Here is a 21,230-nt window from a genome sequence, read left to right on the forward strand (position 1 = left end):
TCACGCCCGGCCAGGCGGTGCCTCCACTTCTTTGCTTTGACTTTGGCTTGTAAAAAGTGTCCTTTTTCCTCGGTGCTTCCCTCGGTTAGGGGGGCTGGCTACAAAGCGGTGCAGGCCTCGGGGGAGGCCCTGGCGCCCAAACCGACTGGCTGGTCGGGTGCTGCCAGGTTCGTCGGTGGGCCGAGCGGCTGGCAAGGCTGGGGTTTGCTTCCACCCGAAATAGATAGAGAATACGGGTCCATCGGCTGGAGCAGGGGGGTGTACGGATGATGTAAAGCGTGGAGATACAGCGATCACAGCTCTGCGAGGGTAGCAAGAATGAGTGACAGCATGGAGCAGGGGAGATTGCTTCATCTGCAGAAGAGGAGGCTGAGGGGAGACCTCATTGCTCTCTACAACTCCCTGAAAGGAGGTTGGAGCCAGGTGGGAGTTGGTCTCTTCTCCTGAGGAACAAGTGCTAGGACAAGAGGAAATGACCTGCAGTTATACCAGGGGAGGCTCAAGGTGGACATGAGGAACAGTTTCTTCCCTGAAGGGGTTGGCAAGGCCTGGCTCAGGCTGCCCAAGGGTGTGTTGGCATCCCCATCCCTGCAGAGAGGAAGAAGTTCTTCCCAGCAAGAGAGATTGGCCATGGGAATGTGCTGCCCAGGGAGGTGGTGGAGTCCCCATCCCTGGAGGTGTTTAGGAAGAGCCTGGCTGAGGCACTTGGTGCCAGGGTTTAGTTGATAAGATGGTGCTGGGTGATAGGTTGGACTTGATGATCTCCAAGGTCTTTTCCAACCTGGTTAATTCTATTCTATTCCTATTCTATTCCTATTCTATTCTGCCTCCCAAGGGCCTGCCAAGAAAGGGCAGCAGGCAGGCTGGCAGCCGGCTCCGCAGGCTGTGCAGCAGCCCAAGCAGAGCATGCTGCCTTCCTTGTGCTTGGGGCAGAGAGGAAATGAAACCTGCTAGCAAAGAGTGGAGCAGGAGCATCAGAAGCTGCCCGGATGTGTTCAGTGGTGTAGCACAGAGATGTTTAAATCTACAGTTAGTACAATCAGATCATTACTGCAGCTGCAACTAACTCAGCGCTTACTCTAAACATTGTAATTGACTAGATGCTGTGTCACTTTGTCCATTAGCTGGATTGATACTTTTCTGTTAGTTTGCAATTTGAAATGCCATGTTGTGCAGAAGAAAAGGATTCCAGTTCAAAATCTTTTGTATTGTAGAGCAATAATATTGTCTGTGCTCCTGCCAGAGTACCTGGATTCTAGAAACCTTCCTGCCTCAACCACAGAATCTCCTTTGTACGAATTTGTACTGGACCTTGTTTCTTCATATCACTTTTGGCAACTGGCATTGCCATGGAGTGTTTTGATGTGTGTAAAGTCCAGTTTTCTGAGTAAGAATTTACAGGCCTTTTTCAGAAGGGCTCTGCCATGTGAGGGTGAGTAAATAATAAACTGGTTCAGATTCCTGTCCTCCAGTACCCTGGTTCAAGTGTGGTCAGTAACAAAGTGTCAAGGTGATAGTACAAGGCAGAACAGTTGTTTGTAGCATTTGAACATTAAACCTCATTATCATACCTTAATATGGCATTTAATAAACCTATGTGAGGATATCAGAATTCTCCCCTTCTTTTTGAATCCCGTGTAGGAGCAGCATTTCAGTTCCTAAGTATTCTGTGTTGCTAAGAGTTAACTCGCTTGACGAGCTTGACAATAAACTGTTACTTAGCACCATGTCTTTAACAGTGTCTACTTCTTTGTCCATCTTTTATATGTACCTTGTGTGAACATCTCTGATCATTTGTGTTCCCCAAGTGTGTCACTTTCTGCAACACTTCTGATCTTCTATTATGTCAGTGCCTTAATTTCCCTGTCCCGCTTGCTCCACTTTATTTTTGTTACAAACCTCCACTTTAAGTTCTTATGTTAACAGCATGTTCACATTTTGCTTGTTACTTTTAACTTCCTGTGTTACACATGAGTAAGAGTCTTTGCTGATTCTTATGTAAACTTAACCAACTGATCCTGTTAATTGGTATTAGTTCTTTCAGTAGTACTTCAGTGCAGGAGAGGTGGGAGAATTGCTTTGTAACTGTAGACACACAGTTAAGATTCTTCATGTACAGGACTACTCTCACAGTTCAGTTTAGGTATTTAGAATGGAAAAGACCTCTCAAGATCAACTGTAGACACACAGTTAAGATTCTTCATGTACAGGACTACTCTTACAGTTCAGTTTAGGTATTTAGAATGGAAAAGACCTCTCAAGATCAAGCCCAACCTTCTACCAAACATTTTCATGACCACTAGACTACGCTCCAAAGTGCCACCTCTACTCTTTTTAATACCTCCAAAATATCCCCCAGTCTTTAACCCCAGCTAGGTGAAATAGTTCTCTTTTATGTCAAACACTGGGGAAAGCTGTGTATGTTACTAAGTGGGTAGATTATCAACTATGAAATACTTGAAACTGTAGGGAATGCTGGGCAGTGGCAGTGATAAACGTGTATACATATTGACTGCAGGCTACTCGTTATGGACCAATAAAGGCAATGTCATGCAAGAAGGATGTGATCTTATTTCTCTTCACATCTCCCTCTCTTGCCTTTGTCTTTATGACCACAGTCACTGTTACTTTTTATATTGTCCTTTTAGTGAAAATAAGCTTGATAACCTTGTAGTGATGGTAAATTACCAAGCAGCTCTGTCTTCACAAGCAATTGGACCAAAAAATCAGGCTGGGCATTAAGCCATATGAAATATTAATGTCAAAGGGAAAATCAGTTGTCTGTCATTCCTACAGTCATCATAAAGCATGCTTGAATGTATTTACTTCCACATTGCAAATTGAGATCAAATTCACCTCTCAACTGTATGACTTGGGCTTTCTTAGAGCTTTTTATCAGCCAACATCAGCAGTGGCAAATGGGTATGGCCTCATTTTATAGGATGTGAAATACAAAAACGTCAATGCGATGCTGCATGCTACAGCCACTACACTGGGCCTGGAGAATGTGTGTGGCACTGGTGGGATGATTCAGTGCATTGCCCTAGTGTGTGAATGTTTCCTCAACCTCAGGATGGACTGGACCATAAGAAGTGGCAGGATGTCCAAGGTATGTTGGGCAAAGAGGCGCCAATGTTATTCATCGCAGTACTCTGGAAGAAACCTGTTTCTGCCTTCGTGTCCTTTCACAATGTGATGAGAATATTGGACTGCTCTAGATGGGGGCTGAAAGTGAAAGGCTTGCATATTTTCCAGAGATTACTCAGCAGTAATCCAAGCAGTAGCTTGGATCTCAGGCCCTGTATGATGAAGACTGTGCCACAATTAGATCACCTCAGAGCCTTCTCTTCTCCAGACTGAAGGAGTTGGGGCTGTTCAGTCTGCAGAAGAGAAGGCTCCAAGGTGACCTCATTGTGGCCTTCCAGTATCTGAAGGGGGCCTAAAAGAAAGCTGGGGAGGGACTTCTCAGGATCTTAGGTAGTGATAGGACTAGGGGAAATGGAATGAAGCTGGAGGTGGGGAGATTCAGGCTGGAGGTGAGGAGGAGGTTCTTCACCATGAGAGTGGTGAAGCCCTGGAATGGGTTGTCCATGGAGGTGGTTGAGACCCCATCCCTGGAGGTGTTTAAGGCCAGGCTGGATGAGGCTGTGGCCATCCTGATCTAGTGTGGGGTGTCCCTGCCCATGGCAGGGGGGTTGGAACTAGATGATCCTTGTGGTCCCTTCCAACCCTGACTGATACTATGATACTATGTGGAAATGAGAGTATGGAGAGCAAAAATCAGTAATCATGAGGATAATATAAGCAGTGCCTCTAATGGAGCTAGCAGTGATGATTGCTAACTCTTGTATTTAAAAGAGGTCTTAAAAAGCTGTCCAGAGTTGTGCTTTGACATGCACAAAAAAGCTGAATCCTTCACTTTGATTGTTGCTTCTGGAGAGCACCTATTCATTTTGGAAGCAGCTTCAGTATTTTCCTCTTTAGAAACTCAAAAGTAAAAAATTGTGGCCATTTGATAAACCAGCAAGAAGGCTCTGGTGAGACCCCACCTGGAGTACTGTGTCCAGTTCTGGAGCCCCTATTACAAGAGGGATGGGGAGGTGCTGGAACGTGTCCAGAGAAGGGCCACAAGGATGATCACAGGGCTGGAGCACCTCTCCTATGAGAACAGACTGAAGGAGTTGGGGCTGTTCAGTCTGGAGAAGAGAAGGACCCGAGGTGACCTCATTGTGGCCTTCCAGTATCTGAAGGGGGCCTACAAGAAGGCTGGGGAAGGACTGCTCAGGATCTCAGGTAGTGATAGGACTAGGGGGGATGGAATGAAGCTGGAGGTGAGGAGATTCAGGCTAGAGGTGAGGAGGAGGTTCTTCACCATGAAAGTGGTGAAACCCTGGAATGGGTTGTCCAGGGAGGTGGTCGAGGCCCCGTCCCTGGAGGTGTTTAAGCCCAGGCTGGACGAGGCTCTGGCCAGGCTGATCTAGTGTGGGGTGTTCCTGCCCATGGCAGGGGGGTTGGAACTAGATGATCCTTGTGGTCCCTCCCAACCCTGACTGATACTATGATACTATTACCTCTCTCTTCTTGGCTGCATTTTTTGTTCTCTTTATCCACTGAGAAGCTGTGCTGAAGAAAAAACATGGGTGTGAAAAGCAGAAGAGAGAAAAGTTCTGTTTGTGTTTCTCCTGTACGTGACCATTTTGACTTCTGTTGTTATTTTGCCATGTTAGGTCTCCAAAACTATAACCATGATGGATGCAAAGAAGGGGCAATCCTAAGTGCAAGGCACACTTCTGAGCCGGACATACTTTGTTTCACAAGCATCTGTAGTTAAAACGTAGCAGCAAGTGAAAGCTGAAGCTAGTGAAGGGCAAGAATGGCCTTGTTGTGAGCCCTGGATTTTCAGTAGTTTGGTGTGAAAGCCTTCATTTGCCTATGCTTTCCTCAGCGAGACCACGGGTAAGCGAGCTTACCACAGGTGTAACCTCAGACTCTCAGGAGGTCACGGGGAGAGATGGTAACATTCACTTCTCCCAAGCACAGATGTGAACTTAGTGAGGCAGGAGCAGCAAGGTGGATGCTTGGATTTGGTACATCCTTACCCAGGTTGGGGGGGTTGGTATTACACCTTTTATGCGCTGTGGTAATGATCCTTTGCTAGGGAAAAACACAATTCATAATCACTGAGTAGTGTGTCCAGCTCTGGAGTTATCAGCACAAGAAAGACATTAACCTGTTGGAGCTGGTACAGAAGGCCACAAAAATCATTAGAAGGCTGGAATATGGAGATGGGCTGATAGTGTTGAGGTTTAGCCTAGAGAAAAGAAGACTCTGGGGAGACCTTATTGTGACTTTTCAGTACTTAAAGGGGCCTCTAAGAAAGATGGGGACAGACTTTCAGGCAGGGCCTGTTGCAACAAGACAAGGGGTAAAGGTTTTAAACTAAAAGAAGGCAGATTTAGATATATTGTTTGTTTGTTTGTTTACAGTGAGGGTGGTGAAACACTGGGACGGGTTGCCCAGAGAGGTGGTGGAGGCCCCATCCTTGGAAACATTCAAGGTCAGACGGGACAGGGCTTTGAGCAATCCGATTTAGTTGAAGATGTCCCTGCACAATGCAGGGGAATTGGACTAGATGACCTTTATAGCTCCCTTCCAACCAAAGACGTTCTATGATTCTATGAAATAAGGGACAGAGACCTCCCCTCTCACTCCTCCAGGACAGAGAGAGCCCTTTTGTAAGAGGGAGCCTGAAAAGAGCCGGATCCGCAGCCGGCCGGGGGTCTCCACTGCGCGGGGTCGGGATGGGGAATCAGGTTCAGGACCGGGATGCCGCCGGGAGAGAGGGAGGGTCTGTGCGCTGCTCTCCTCCCGCCGTAGCGGCGGGGCCGGGCCGGGCCGGTCCCTCCCCCGCCACATCGCCCTCCCGCCGGCGCTGCTGACGTGTCTGCTCCCTCCCCGCCGCCGGCGCCCGCCAACATGGCCGCAGCCCCGCCGCCGGACCCCCGGCTGCTCCTTGCCCTGATGCTGCTTTTGCCCCCGCCGCCCTCCCTCCTAGCCGCCGCCGCCGCCGGGCCCGACCTGGGCCGCCGCTTCGCCGAGCGCAAGCGCTGCGCCGACCCCGAGTGCAGCAGTGAGTGGGGGGCGGCGGGGACGTGCCGAGCCCCGCCCGGGGAGCTGGGGGTGGCGGGAGACCCCTGCCCGGGGACTTCGTCGGGGTGACGGGGGAATCCTGCCCGTTCTCTGGCGCTCGGCAGAGCCGGCAGGCCGCCTGGCTGCTGCTGGAAGTTGCCGCTGGAAGAGATGCAGCCGTCGCATGTCTCCCGGGTGCATTTCCCAAAGTCCTCCCCGCACCCCGTGCTCTGGCACGGAAACCGGGGGCGAATCGGGAAAATGGGAACGCGGCGCCGGCGCGCCTCGCTCCCAGCTACCTCCACCAAGTTTTCAGAGCTTCCCACAGCTCCTTCGGAATTTTCTGTCCTCCAAAAACCTTCCCCGTAATCCACCCGCTCTCCGGGCGCTGTTTATTCGTTAGGACACGGTGTCATCTCCCCGGCTCGCTTAATACTGATAATTAGCTTCGTAGCATACTTCTGAAATGTAATTCCGCCAGGGCTTTGTCAAACGCTTGGTGTGCTCGGTGAGCTTGGGGGTTGGTTTTGTTGGTTTGTTTGTTTGTTTGTTTGTTTTTAATGATTTCTTAGTTATACTTTCACTTAAGTTCCTATCTCTTGACTCAATCTGGAAAATAAGCTGGTGCGCAGCGGGGGTGAAGGTGGTTATTTTGCAGCCAGTCAGCAAGGACGCCTTCCATGAAGCAGTTTTATTATCATATATATATATATTTTTAAAATAGCAATAATATTTTTGTTTTGTTTGGACAGTGTTGATGTGCCGGGGGAAGGCGATGCAGGATTTTAAGGGTCCTGACTGTCGCTTTGTGAATTTTAAGAAGGGAGAAGCGGTGTACGTATATTACAAACTAATAGGAAAATCGACTGAGCTCTGGGCTGGAAGTGTAAGTACTGCGAAGCATTTCTTCTGCTTGCTCTCCTTAGTGCTTTCTGTTGGTAAGCTGTTCTCCTCCCTTTTGCCTCCTAGGAGAACGCTTAAGCGTTTGAACATAGCTAAGTAACGTGCTGAATGCCATTTTGTCCTCCTGAGATCAGCGTGAAATGGGATGTGGTTCGATCAAACCGAAGGCATTATTAAGTGCTGTGCAAAACCGGCAATGCTAATGTGGGCTGAAACTGTTAGAAAACTGCCTTTGTCTTGGCAACCTCCCGTTGCAGCACCGGGAGGGCTGGCCCGTGAGCCTGCCTGGAAGCTGAGCCTCCTTTCCCATCTAGGCAGGCTTAAGTTTACCCTTTATGTGCCCTTAGGTTTACCGCTGACATGGTCTCCTCCTGCACTCCGTGTAATCCTGCTGAAGGTTGATGGGTGTACACATTTTAAGTGCATTTCTTTGCCTAATATTCAGTTGCTGTCTTCCCCTTTTGATCTAAGCTGCATGCAGACTTGAAGGGGGGGAAAACAAGTGAAAAAAAGCTCTCTTTGAGCTTTAGTAACTTGCTGTAGCTGTGGCCTCATCCAAGTGGTTGTCCACTTTGGGCAATCAAGAGAGGGTTAATGAGAAAAGAGGGTTCCCATATGTGCAGTTGTTTCACAGAAGACTCCTCTTGGTTTTCATGACAAACCCCTTGTTTGCCTGACAGTAGCAGAACTCAGGTACCCTGGAGGATGAGCAGGTTTTGTGGACTTCCCTGGAAAGTGCTGGCAGGATGAAGATTGCTTAGATCCCATCCCTGTGGCCCATGCTTCTCCTGCCTACCTTTTTATGTCCAAATAATCTATTTGAACAGAATTTCTGACTCTTGCCTTCCCCAGTGCTCTAGGCTGCTTTGAAGCAACACCTGGGTGTTGACTGTGGGACTAGTGGTTTAAATGAAAAGCAGGATGCATCACTTTCTCTAACCTGTTCAGCCTGGGTGTGGACAGCCAAGCTCTCAGCAGGAGCTGAATCCAATTAGAATGATACAGAACAGAGCAGAAAATTGTGGCACGTGGTTAAAGAGCAGTTTATAATTATGTCATGCTGGTAATTCCCTTCTGACATGTGCTGTGCCAGAAATAATCTGGTTAGCTAGCCAGTACAGGTTTCCAGGGCTGTGAGTTGTTGGGACACGGAGTAGCAACGTGGGGCCAATTCTGCATCTTCTAACAAGGTGTATTGCAGGCTGCAAGATCAGACAGCAGGTCTGAGATAATTGCTGAGTTAATATTCAGTATATCCTTTTAATAGGAAGCTCATGCAACAGAGAGGTGTGTCTCCAAGTTAAAAGGATGAGTTTAACAAGTAAGAGCTGAAGTTGGCAGGTCTAAAAAGAACTGCAAAACTCCCATTCTATTTGTTGTCATTTTAAAACTGTGTGACACTGGTTTCTGTCTCCTTTTTAAGGCAGTGATGACACACTGATTGGTGCCTATGTTTCCTTTTTTCCCCCCCAGTTTGATCTACTGCTTCTGCAGTAAATGACAACACTCCAACAGCTAGCATGCCAATGCGGAAGCAGGGTCAGAGGTGCCCACCCTTGTGTGTCGAGTAGGGCACCGGCACGTCTGACCCTGTCTGTGCTGGGGTCTCTCCTGCAGCATAACTTCCCATGCCAGTGACTTGATTTATGCAGAGCAGCCGTGCCTGCTGCGTGCAGCCGTGGAGCTAGCGGGAGGCTGCTGCTTGCTAATTAAAAACAGGCTACCTAGTGAGGGCTGCGAGCAAGCAGATTCCAGTGGAAGGCATGGTACCTTCTGCCCCAGCCCTTTGGGGACCTCACTGCGTGGTTGGTATGCTCACGTGTAGCATTTGATCCTGTGCATCTACCCAACAGGCTTTTTACTTACATTCCCCAAAGTTTTGGGGGAATGAAAACTAACAACTTGATTGGAATGTGCTGCCCAGGGAGGTGGTGGAGTCACCATCACTGGAGGTGTTTAGGAAGAGACTTGATAGGGTGCTTGGTGCCATGGTTTAGTTGATTAGGTGGCGTTGGATAATGGGTTGGATGTGATGATTTCAAAGGTCTCTTCCAACCTGGTCTGGTCTGGTTCTATTCCATTCCCTTCCACTCCACTCCATTCCCTTCCACTCCACTCCATTCCCTTCCACTCCACTCCATTCCCTTCCACTCCACTCCATTCCCTTCCACTCCATTCTTCTATTCAACAGGCAGGGGCAGAGGTTAGGGGAATAAGAAGACTGGCTGGGGGGAGGGTGTGGATCTCATGGATACTTAAAGGATGGATGTCAGGAGGATGGGACCAGCCTTTTATCAGTGGTGCCCAGTGACAGGACAAAGGGTAATGGGCACAAACTCAAACATAAGAAGCTCCATTCAAACTTGAGGAGGACATCTCTAATTTAAGGGTGACAGACAGGCTGCCCAAAGAGGTGGTACAGTCTCATCTCTGGAGACATTCAAAACCCACCTGGATGTGTTCCCATGTGACCTTTAGATGAACCTGCTTTGGCAGAAGGTTTGGACTTGATGATCTGCAGAGGTCCCTTCCAGCCCCTACCATGCTATGTGGTTCTGTCTACGAGAAGCTTCAAATATGGCAGCCTGGGGCTTTTTGCAAACGAGTTGTAAATACAGGCTCTAATCCAGAAATCAATTTTGAGGAGCCAGGAGAAATACAATAGTATTTCTGACCTGAAGGGAGATGATCTGATAGGAAAGGAGCTTAGAGAAGTCTAGAGCAGTTGGGTCCTCTTTCTATTTGCCTTTGCTTTTCTAATTCACTCCACCCTTTCCAAGCTATTGTTGATTTTTATTGCCCTGTGCCAGCAAACATGCTGTATTAAAGGAAAAAAAAACAGATTGGGTTTTTTATGATCCCAGTCTTGTATACTTCATTGCTTGCAGAATTCCCATGGAGCTCAGTGGGTGTTTTGCATGGGGAAAAAAATCCTAGGATTGAGTGATAATATATATCTTATATATTAACCTGGCATGCAATTTTTAGCAGAGCTGTCTAAACCTCAGTAATAAAGCAAAGCCAAACGCTGTGATGATTATTTAGTAGGGATTTTCTGTTGTGTGAATTTCACAAATACATCAGTTTCAGGAAAGTACTGGATCATTCTTTGTTTTCCCCACAAACCAAAAAGTGCAGCAGACCTGGTACTATCATTGTCCACTGCACTGTGTCCTGTACTTCAGCCTCTTCTTCAGCATCCGCCTGAAACGTTACACCATCAAGCTGTGTTCTGTAGACTTGCTGTGCACTTCTCCTGCCTTCATCTTTAGCAGGATCCAGAACTCTTAAAACTGCTTCAGATAATTCAGGAGAAAACCCACTGTGTTTTAACATAATGTTTCAGCAAAGTCTGTTTAAATTACTGCTGCAGAAAACTGCTGCTTTATTGTATGGCAAAGAGCTGAACTTAATTCCTTTGATTTGAGGTTGAGAAAACTCCTTCCCTCTCTTCCCTCTCTTCCCTCTCTTCCCTCTCTTCCCTCTCTTCCCTCTCTTCCCTCTCTTCCCTCTCTTCCCTCTCTTCCCTCTCTTCCCTCTCTTCCCTCTCTTCCCTCTCTTCCCTCTCTTCCCTCTCTTCCCTCTCTTCCCTCTCTTCCCTCTCTTCCCTCTCTTCCCTCTCTTCCCTCTCTTCCCTCTCTTCCCTCTCTTCCCGGCCTCACATTACAAGAGATGGACTTGGCTGCTGATCATGGCTGTTTGGGCTGTGTTTGTTGTTTTGTTCTGGGGTGTTTTAAAACAAATGATCTTGCACATAAGGTAATAACAGAGAGGATATGAAGGGTAAATTTAAGGAGTAAGATAGAGTCTGTCTGGAAGACCCAGAAGATCAAGGAATTTTTTCCTGGTTTGTCTTAGCAGTGCTTTCAGCAAAGACAGACCAAACCAACTCTTCTTTGATCATAGATTCATAGAATGGGTTAGGTTGGAAGGGACTGTAAAGATCACCTAGTTCCAATACCCCTGCCATGAGCAGAGACACTCTCCACTAAACTAGGTTGATCAAGGCCTCATTCAACCTGGCATTGAACACCTCCAGGGAGGGAGCATCCTGCAACCTGTTCAGAGTCTTACCACCCTCACTGGAAAGAATTTCTTCCTAAGATCCAGTCTAAATCTCCCCTTCTCAAACTTAAATCCATTCCCCCTCATGCTATCACTCCAAGCCCTCCTTCCCCAGCTTTCCTGTAGGCCTCCTTCAAGTACTGGAAGGCTGTTTTCTCTTCTCCAGGCTGAACAGCCCCAACTCTCTCAGTCTGTCCCAACAGGGGAGGTGCTCCAGCCCTCTGATCATCTTTGTGGTCCTCCTCTGGACCTGCTGTGGCAGTTCCATGTCCTTCTTGTGCTTGGGGCCCCAGGACTGGACACAGTACTCCAGGTGGGGTCTCAGGAGAGCACAGTAGAGGGGCAGAATAGCCTGTCTCCTTCTGTTGGTCATGCTTTGGTACAGCTCAGGACACAGGCTGCATTCTTTGTTCTGCAGTTTTAGGTACCTGTGGATGTGGTCTTTAAGATCCAAAACATTTGAATGTCTTTCCCAGCTGTCAGTTTTCTGTCACTGAACTAGGTTGTATAGTCAGTGGTGGTTGGTGAGTCTGCCTCAGCTGGCTGTGGCACTGGTGGGGAGAGATGCTGTACACATGGCTACATGTTTCATCCACCCACGGCATTTTAGCTAGGGAGGGAGGGAAAATGAAGGATGCACTTTTTTCTCTCTTATTTACTTGGCATTTGTAGTGCCTTTCCTCTGTCCTGTCTGTAGAGAATGAAGAATGTTTCCTTTATTTGCACAATGAGGCATTTTTTGTCCCTTACAAGAGAGGAATTGTAGGAAGAGGAGTAGATGAAATTTTGGGCCTGCAGCTCCCATATGGCTCATAAACCCCAGAAGTGGCAAACTGGGTCACTGCAGAGGACTTGTGTGGTCAGCAGCCTGCATTGCACTGAGTGAATTTCAAGTTGTGATGTCTAATTATAATAGGAGTCACAGAGATCAGCCTGGAAGGATGCTACATGGAAACTTTGGCTGTTGCTTTCAGGAAGATCATTTAAAACTGAGACTGAAGTTTGTAGAGAGAAACAGGCTGGTTTAGAATAAAACTGTGGTGTACAGCACAAGGTCAAGCTGTGAATTTGACTTGTCTAGTTGATTTTTCCATTCCCAGTGATTCCTAACAATACAGCTGCATACATATCTCCTCTCCTTATGACTCTGTGTTTACAAAAGGTGAGGAGGTAATGGATGATTTTTTTTTATGTGCAATGAACTTCAGAAATGTCAACTATGGGAGGTAAGATTTGAACAAGAAATGGTTTAAAAAGGAAAGCCTATGATGGATCAGTGCTTAATTCACTTGCATTACAAAAATAGACCCTCCAAAAAAGTACTAGTACAGAGGGCTGGAGCACCTCTCCTATGAGGACAGACTGAAGGAGTTGGGGCTGTTCAGTCTGCAGAAGAGAAGGCTCTGAGGTGACCTCATTGTGGCCTTCCAGTATCTGAAGGGGGCTACAGGAAGGCTGGGGAGGGACTGCTCAGGATCTCAGGTAGTGATAGGACTAGGGGGAATGGAATGAAGCTGGAGGTGAGGAGGCTGGATGTGAGGAGGAAGTTCTTCACCATGAGAGTGGTGAAGCCCTGGAATGGGTTGTCCAGGGAGGTGGTCGAGGCACCATCCCTGGAGGTGTTTAAGCCCAGGCTGGATGAGGCTCTGGCCAGCCTGATCTAGTGTGGGGTGTCCCTGCCTATGGCAGGGGGGGGTTGGAACTAGATGATCCTTGTGGTCCCTTCCAACCCTGACTGATACTATGATATTTTGTTATTTACTGCATACAACTTTCTTCTTTTTTACTGTACCATTGTAAATCCAGAAGACTTCTGCCCAAGTTAACCTATTGCAGTGGTATCAGTACAGCAACACACATTTATATGTCATGGTATCACAGTATCAGTCAGGGTTGGAAGGGACCACAAGGATCATCTAGTTCCAACCCCCCTGCCATGGGCAGGGACACCCCACACTAGATCAGCCTGGCCAGAGCCTCATCTGGCCTGGGCTTAAACACCTCCAAGGACAGGGCCTCGACCACCTCCCTGGACAACACATTCCAGGGTTTCACCACTCTCATGGTGAAGAACCTCCTCCTCGCATCCAGCCTGAATCTCCCCACCTCCAGCTTCATTCCATTCCCCCTAGTCCTATCACTACCTGAGATCCTGAGCAGTCCCTCCCCAGCCTTCCTGTAGCCCCCTTCAGATACTGGAAGGCCACAAAGAGGTCACCTCAGAGCCTTCTCTTCTGCAGACTGAACAGCCCCAACTCCTTCAGTCTGTCCTCACAGGAGAGGTGCTCCAGCCCTCTGCTCATCCTTGTGGCCCTTCTCTGGACACCTTCCAGCACCTCCACATCCCTCTTGTAACAGGGGCTCCAGAACTGGACACGGTAATCCAGGTGGGGTCTCACCAGAGCTGAGTAGAGGGGGAGGATCACCTGCCTTGATGTCCTTAATTGTTTTGACATAACTGGTTTCCTTTTTAGTTTGTTCTTTGAGTGCTCTTCCCAAACAAACTCTTCAAGGAAATTGGCAACTGTCATCTTCCTCCTGTTAGCAAAACATTGAGGAAATGACAGATACCTTTTGTTGTTGTTTTGGTTGTCTAGGAAGCCTGTACCTTTCTAGGTGTGTCCACCAGGTCTAATTGCCTGGAATATCTAATCTGCATAGTGATAGCATGCTATTAATATTGGCTTTTTGGCAGCTGCTGTCAGAATTCTTGAGAGAGAGCACTACTATGTAGATCTTATCTGGTGAGTGAGAGGAGATTCTTGTCTTCTGCTCCTTGGCTTGGCTTAGCACATTGACTTGCTTGAAAACAGCCATCTGCAACTGATTTCTTTGCTGGTACCAGTTGCTGAAGAGCAGCAGTGCATTTGCAAAGGGGGTATATTTTCCACACAGGTTTTAAAATAGATGATTACCTCAGGTACAATTTTGCTCTTTCCTAAAATCTGCTTGAAGAATATATATTTTCTTTTATTTCCCCTCAAGTACAAAGTGTGCACATTTCAGGCTACAAACCTTGGGTGGGGACTGAAGGAGTTGGGGCTGTTCAGGCTGGAGAAGAGAAGGCTCCGAGGTGACCTCATTGTGGCCTTCCAGTATCTGAAGGGGGCTACAAGACGGCTGGGGAAGGGCTTCTCAGGATCTCAGGTAGTGATAGGACTAGGGGGAATGGAATGAAGCTGGAGGTGGGGAGATTCAGGCTGGATGTGAGGAGGAGGTTCTTCACCATGAGAGTGGTGAAACCCTGGAATGGGCTGTCCAGGGAGGTGGTTCGGGCCCCGTCCCTGGAGGTGTTTAAGCCCAGGCTGTATGAGGCTCTGTCCAGCCTGATCTAGTGTGGGGTGTCCCTGCCCATGGCAGGGGGGTTGGAACTAGATGATCCTTGTGGTCCCTTCCAACCCTGACTGATACTATGACATATAAATATGTGTTGCTGTACTGATACCACTGCAACAGGTTAACTTGGGCAGAAGTCTTCTGGATTTACAATGGCACAGTAAAAAAGATGAAAGTTGTATGCAGTAAATAACAAAGTATCATAATATCCCATGCCAGGGCTTCACCACTCATGGTGAAGAACTTCCTCCTCACAACCAGCCTGAATCTCCCCACCTCCAGCTTCATTCCATTCCCCCTTGTCCTATCACTACCTGAGATCCTGAGCAGTCCCTCCCCAGCCTTCCTGCCCCCCCATGGCAGGGGAGTTGGAACTAGATGATCCTTGTGGTCCCTTCCAACCCTGACTGATACTATGATACTATGTAAATCTTATTAATCAAAGATCCTCTTCTGCTTACTCCTTGAGAAAATACTTGAAGCCTAAGTGGTGCCAGTGAGAGTGCACAATAGTTAAGCAGATGAGCCAGAATACCTGGGCTTCACTCCCAACTTTCCTGATAATTCCTTGTAAGCCAGGCTTTAAAACATGAAGAGTAGAGCTTAGGAACTTCACAGGAGTGTTGTGAAGTCTTCAGTATAAAACCTCCATGAAAACTCCTGCATAAACGAGGCACTGCTAATCCTTCTCTTTTTTTTCCCCCCCCACATTGTTAATTAAGAAATTCTTTGTTTCTGGCGTCTGTAGTTAGGATTTTAACAGCCACAGGATTTTGAAAGCTTATTTACTGTCTTTTTCTTTGTTTTCTGGCAGGTTGGAAGTGATTTTGGATATTTTCCAAAGGATTTACTTGAAATAAATCATAATTACTCCAACGAGGAGCTAGAATTACCAACAGATGTAAGTCTCACTTGTTGTTTTTTAATTGGGCTCCTTAGTGACTCTTACCTCAGCATTCAGAGAAATCCCTGAGGGGGAGAATGGGACTGTCAGGGATCCTTAGTTACCCTTTGTCATGGATCCTTAGTTACCCTTTGTCATGGATCCTGAGTTACCTTTTGTTAGTAAGCAGCTACCTATGTGCAGAGATCCATGTGTATGTTGGGGAGTGGAGTGTTTGTACAGCTGTGTATCTTGATGGGTGTGCAAGCGTCAGCCCAAAGTGGGAGCATCTGTTTTTTCCTTTTCTTGACCATTCTGGTTTTCTCCTAACAAATCCTGTTTGGATTGAGCTCTAGAAATGCTGCTGGCTGGTTTGCACATGAACTGTTTGGTATGCATTCAGAATTGGTTCTTTTCCCAAACTTCAGAGGTTTCAAGTACTGTCAGAAGCAAACAAAACCTGATACATTCAGCCCTTTGATTATAGAACTAGCCCTTCAGCCCTTACACACATACATGGCTTTAACATGCACTAGTAGCTGGTAACCTCAGCAGTGTGAGTGAGGCCTCTTTGTGGACACAGCTTCAGAACCCTATAGAATTTTCAATTGGGAAAGACCTTTAAGATCATTGAGTCCAACCATTCCCTAACAACCAAGTCTGGTGCTATACCATGCCCATCAGCACCTCTGTGACTTTAAAACACCTCCAAGGAATTCAGCTACCTCTCTGAGGAGCCTATTGCAGTGTTTGAGAACCCTTTCAGTGAAAAATTTCTTCTAATAGCCAACCTGTATCTCCTCTTGTGCAACCTGAGGCCATTTCCTCTTGTTGTATCATTTGTTACTAAGGAGAAGAGACCAACACCCGTCTTGCTACAACCTCACAGAGGCTGAGAAGGTCTCCTCTCAGCTTCTTTTTCTCTAGACTAATGAACCCTTCACCCCAGCTTCATTACCTTTCTCCAGACCTGCTCAAGGACCTCAGTGTCTTTCTTGTAGTGAGGGGCCCAAAAGTGAACACAGTACTCAAGGTGTGGCCTCACCAGTGCTGAGTACAGGGGGACAATCACTTCCCTCCACCTGCTGGCCACACTGATACAAGCCAGGGTGCTGCTGGCTTTCTTGGCCACCTGAGCACACTGCTGGCTTGTGTTCAGGTGGCTGTCAACCAGCACCCCCAGGTCCTTTTCTGCTGGGCAGTTTTCCAGCTACTCTGCCCCAGGCCTGGAGCATTGCATGGGGTTGTTGTGACCCAAGCATATCACCCAGCACTTGGCCTTGTTAAACCTCATACAACTGGCCTCGGCCTATTGATCCATCCTGTCCAAGTCCCTCTCTAGAGCCTTCTTACCCTCAACACTTCCTCCCAGCTTAATGTCACCTGCAAACTCAGTGTGCATTCAATCTTCTAGTCCAGATCATATGAGATGATATCAATATCAGATAAAGATACTGAAGAGAACTGGCCCCACTATTGAGTCATGAGGACACTGAAATGGCTTGCACTGCTGTTTATTCTTTGGGAATTTTTTGACAGGCACCTCCTGCTTGGCAGACTTGGTCATTTGAGGAGAGACAGCCACAAGAGATTGTGACAGAGAAGCTTAACGATGGTTTCCTTCTCACTGGCATTAAGCAATAGACTTGCTCTTAACTCAGGATATATGTGATGAGTGAAGTGTAATACTGTCAACTCCAACGGTGCTGACTTCCAGTTTGTTCCCCACTAGGAGGTCTTTGATAGGGCTAAGTCATTACCTTTTTATTTGGGTTTCTAAGAGGCATTGGGCAAAACTTCCACTTAAAGAGTTTTGGTTGGGGACTCCAGAGGTTTAATGCTGCACAATTAACATCATTTATTTTGCTGCTCCATCCCTCTCTGACCAGCTCAATGGATTTGGTCTCATCACTACAATCAAGAGAACAGTATTTGTGACTGCATGCTGTTTTTTATTTCAGGAAACAGACTTTGTTTGCTTTGATGGTGGAAGGGATGATTTTGATAACTACAATGTGGATGACCTTTTGAAACCATTGCAAGAGACAACAGCAAACGAAGGGGAAACTGAGTCAAGTGATCCAGGGACAAAACCAGCTGGAGGAATGGAAAGGAATGAGGAGATTGAACAGGCTGACACAGTAAAGTCCTTTGATGCTTTGGAGACAGACAGTCTTGAGCTAAGCACAGAGGACAAGGATGCCCTCACCATGACAGAGGAAGCAGACAGTTCCCTTCAAAAAGGGACTGAAAATACTGGGAGAGGCTCCAGTGTTAATAGCCACGAAGAACACACTCAGGGAGATCAAATTGCACATGAGCACTTGAAAGGAATGCTACATGGGAAACTAAAAGGGCTAGAAAGTGAAAATACCAAAAACACTAGTGTTCCTCAGGGTGAAACCAGTCAACTTGACCAAGAGAATGAAGAAGTCAATGCCTATACACTTTTGAACAGAGAGCTCTCTGTGAACTTGAAAACACAATTTGGCTCAACTGCTGATGCTGTTGTATCAGATGATGAAGTGACTCGCCTTGTTACATCTCTGGAAGATGATCTGAATGAAGATTTGAGCACTGATGCTCATGATGCAGAGGAGGAGCCAGACTTTGCAGATCAGTCTGCAGAAATTCCTTTGCTGTCTTTTACAGCAGAGGAAGATGTTACATCCCCAGTGGGTTTAGATGTTGACAAGAACGATGACCCTGAGTCACAAAATTATGAACCTGATGAATATGCAAAGGGTGCTACAGAGCTAACTAACCAAAGAGACAACGAGGAAGAACATGACTCAGATGCATTCATTCTTAAGGATGCCTTCAGTAAGAGCAAGAAGTCCACTGACAGTTTAAGTATGGACAGGTCAGAACCTAAACAAACAAAAGAGATACAGGATGATGTGAAGCTAATTAGCAAAAGAGAAGCAATAGCAACAACTCAACCTGAGGATCTCTCCAAAGAACTCCTTGGAAAGGAACCTGTAGGTACAGGAGATCTGGGTTCAAAAGTGAAAACAAACAAAACTGAACAGTTTGAAGAGCAGCTCACAGCTGATGGAACTGAATCCCCTACTGAAGAGCAGAACACAGCTGTGCCTGATCCTCACACTTTGCCTAGTCCAGGAGATGATCTGGAGTCCAAATCATTTGTTCACAGCAAGCAAGGTGCTTTAAGACCGTCTGCTGGTGATATCAACAAGAGTCCAGAAAAAGTGCCACCTTCTCAAACAGAGAAAGAGGAGAAGAAGCTGGAGGATGACACCTCGGAAGAGGTCTCACAAGATGGTTTAAGGCACGAAAAATTATGGGAGAAAACAAAGGAGAAAGGAAGAGCTGAGAACAAGCCTTCTGTTGATGTTACAGCCAAACCAGTGCAAGAGGTCAAAAATGCATCTCAGAGTGGCTTAGGAGATCATGACCTCTTGAAAGAGAAACTGGAGCATGGAATGCCTGCTGAACTTGTAAGGCATGAAGAAGATTTGAAACAAACAGAGGAGACCGATCATGAAAATCCAAACCCTACCTCTCTCAGCAAAGAACCTGAAATGAAAAACATGAAAGAAACCCCCACAGGGGATGGAGACTCAAGCCCTAGAGGAGCTGTTCAGCAACCTGGGCCATGGGAAAATGAGACTGAGTATTCAGAGGCAGATGTGAAAGAAGAGCTTTCAGGAACTCTTGGCAAGGTGACAGCATTTGAAGAAAGCATGGAGAAAAGTTCCCCAGCAGAAAAACCAAAAAGCACTGCACAGAATACTAACACAGAGAATCTTACTCAGCAAGGAACTGATCCCACTGAGGATGTAGATCCAGACAGAAACCTTGGCACAGATTTACCGAAAGGAAGAACATTAAGAACGGAATTGCCAGCTGAAGAGCCAGATGCTGAAGATGAGCCTGGCCTGAAACAAGCAGAGGAAGAGCTCCTGGAAGATGAGAATGCTGCTAGTGCAAAGCTGTCACAAGCAGGGGCTGCAAATGTAGAAGGTGACACACTAAATGATAAAAGATCTAACCCTGAATTAGAAGTACTACGTGAAGCTGTTTCGGGAGCTGCGAATCCTACTTCTGGAACAAGAGAGGAAACAAACTCATTTCCCAGGGAGGCTAAACAAAACATCAGCGTGCAAGATGCAGATGAAACTGAGAGCGAAGAAGCAGAGGTACCAGTGAGTGAAGATGCTGAAGTGGATGAGATGGAAGATGTCATGGAAGATGATGATGATGATGATGATGATGATGAGCCTTCTGAAGCTGAGGAACCACCAGCTGTGGAAGACCGTGATTCCCAGTCTCCTGACAGAGAAGACAGTGACTTTAACCAAAGGAAGGACCATCTAGAGGGGATTTCACAGAAAGACTTAAAAGAGGTGCAACAATTGGGGCACACAAGAAATGACCACCAGCAATCTGCCCATTCCCCAGGTCCTGCAGACAGCTCGGCAGCCACCGGTGAGACTGTGACAGACTTCAGCGAGTCTGTGAAGCGGCTCACAATCATGAGAGATTTCCTGGATGAGAAGCGTGTGATGCGCCTGCAGAAGTACCTTGGGCTTCAGCAGGCACAGAGGATAGAAGCCATGTTTCATGACATGAAGGTAGAGATGGAGCTTGCTCGGAAGGCAAGCCACGACAACGAAGACGTAGAAAAATCTTTGGACCAGATACTTGAATTCTCCGAATCCAGCATTCTGGATGTGGTAGGGAAAGTGCTGGATTCCAGAGTGGCAGAAAACAAAGAGGAGGTGGTGAAAGAAATGGATTTGTATGATGAGGAGAGTGCCCTGATGGATGACATTCAAGAATTGATGTATTCTCTAAGGAGTAAATATTTAGCTGCAAGTGAGAGTGTCCCACTGGCATCTCTTCCAGAAGAGGAAGATGATGAGCTGCATGTTCAAGGTAGGACATTAAACCCATTAATAAAAAGATGAAGTGGAAGTAATGCTGATGACACCAAGCTGTGTGGGACAGCAGACATGCTGGAGGGAAGGGAGGCCATCCAGAGGGACCTTGACAGGCTGGAGAGGTGGGCACAAGCCAACCTCATGAAGTTCAATAACAGCAAGTGCAGGGTCCTGCATCTGGGTCGAGGCAATCCCAGGGACAAATACAGGCTGGGCAGCGACTGGCTGGATTGTAGCCCTGAGGAGAGAGACTTGGGGGTGCTGGTGGACAAAAAGCTCAACATGAGCTCTCAATGTGCACTTGCAGCCCGCAAAGCCAATCAGATCCTGGGCTGCATCAGGAGAAGTGTGGCCAGCAGGTCGAGGGAGGTGATTCTCCCCCTCTACTCAGCCCTGGTGAGACCCCACCTGGAGTACTGTGTCCAGTTCTGCAGCCCCTATTACAAGAGGGATGTGGAGGTGCTGGAAGGTGTCCAGAGAAGGGCCACAAGGATGATCAGAGGGCTGGAGCACCTCTCCTGTGAGGACAGACTGAAGGAGTTGGGGCTGTTCGGTCTGGAGAAGAGAAGGCTCCGAGGTGACCTCATTGTGGCCTTCCAGTATCTGAAGGGGGCCTACAGGAGGACTGGGGAAGGACTTCTCAGGATCTCAGGTAGTGACAGGACTAGGGGGAATGGAATGAAGCTGGAGGTGGGGAGATTCAGGCTAGATGTGAGGAGGAGGTTCTTCACCATGAGAGTGGTGAGACCCTGGAATGGGTTGTCCAGGGAGGTGGTTGAGGCCCCATCCCTGGAGGTGTTTAAGCCCAGGCTGGATGAGGCTCTGGGCAGGCTGATCTAGTGTGGGGTGTCCCTGCCCATGGCAGGGGTGTTGGAACTAGATGATCCTTGTGGTCCCTTCCAACCCTAAATGATACTATGATACAATACCATGTAACCCAGAGAAGCTGTATTGAAAGAGGTCCTGTGGAATCTGTTGGGGGGGGGGGGGTTTACCTAGCTTCAAGG

At 47.5% G+C, this 21,230-nt stretch overlaps 1 protein-coding gene across 4 annotated transcripts in view; it reads left to right on the forward strand.

Annotated features, from left to right (window-relative positions):
• Nucleotides 1-5,965: 5,965 nt before the first annotated feature.
• Nucleotides 5,966-21,230, forward strand: part of MIA3 (MIA SH3 domain ER export factor 3) — a 38,465-nt gene continuing 23,200 nt past the window's right edge. For all 4 annotated transcript variants that reach the window (XM_068153525.1, XM_068153526.1, XM_068153527.1 and 1 more), the window contains exons 1-4: nt 5,966-6,130; nt 6,882-7,015; nt 15,248-15,334; nt 17,278-20,218. In XM_068153525.1, the coding sequence (XP_068009626.1) occupies nt 5,977-6,130; nt 6,882-7,015; nt 15,248-15,334; nt 17,278-20,218 (3,316 nt within the window). In that variant the 5' untranslated portion in view covers nt 5,966-5,976. The remainder of the gene's footprint in view (nt 6,131-6,881; nt 7,016-15,247; nt 15,335-17,277; nt 20,219-21,230) is intronic.

The sequence above is a fragment of the Melanerpes formicivorus genome, unplaced genomic scaffold, assembly GCF_026170545.1.
Source record: "Melanerpes formicivorus ecotype bairdi unplaced genomic scaffold, bMelFor1.0.p_v2 SCAF_26, whole genome shotgun sequence".
NCBI lineage: Eukaryota > Metazoa > Chordata > Aves > Piciformes > Picidae > Melanerpes > Melanerpes formicivorus.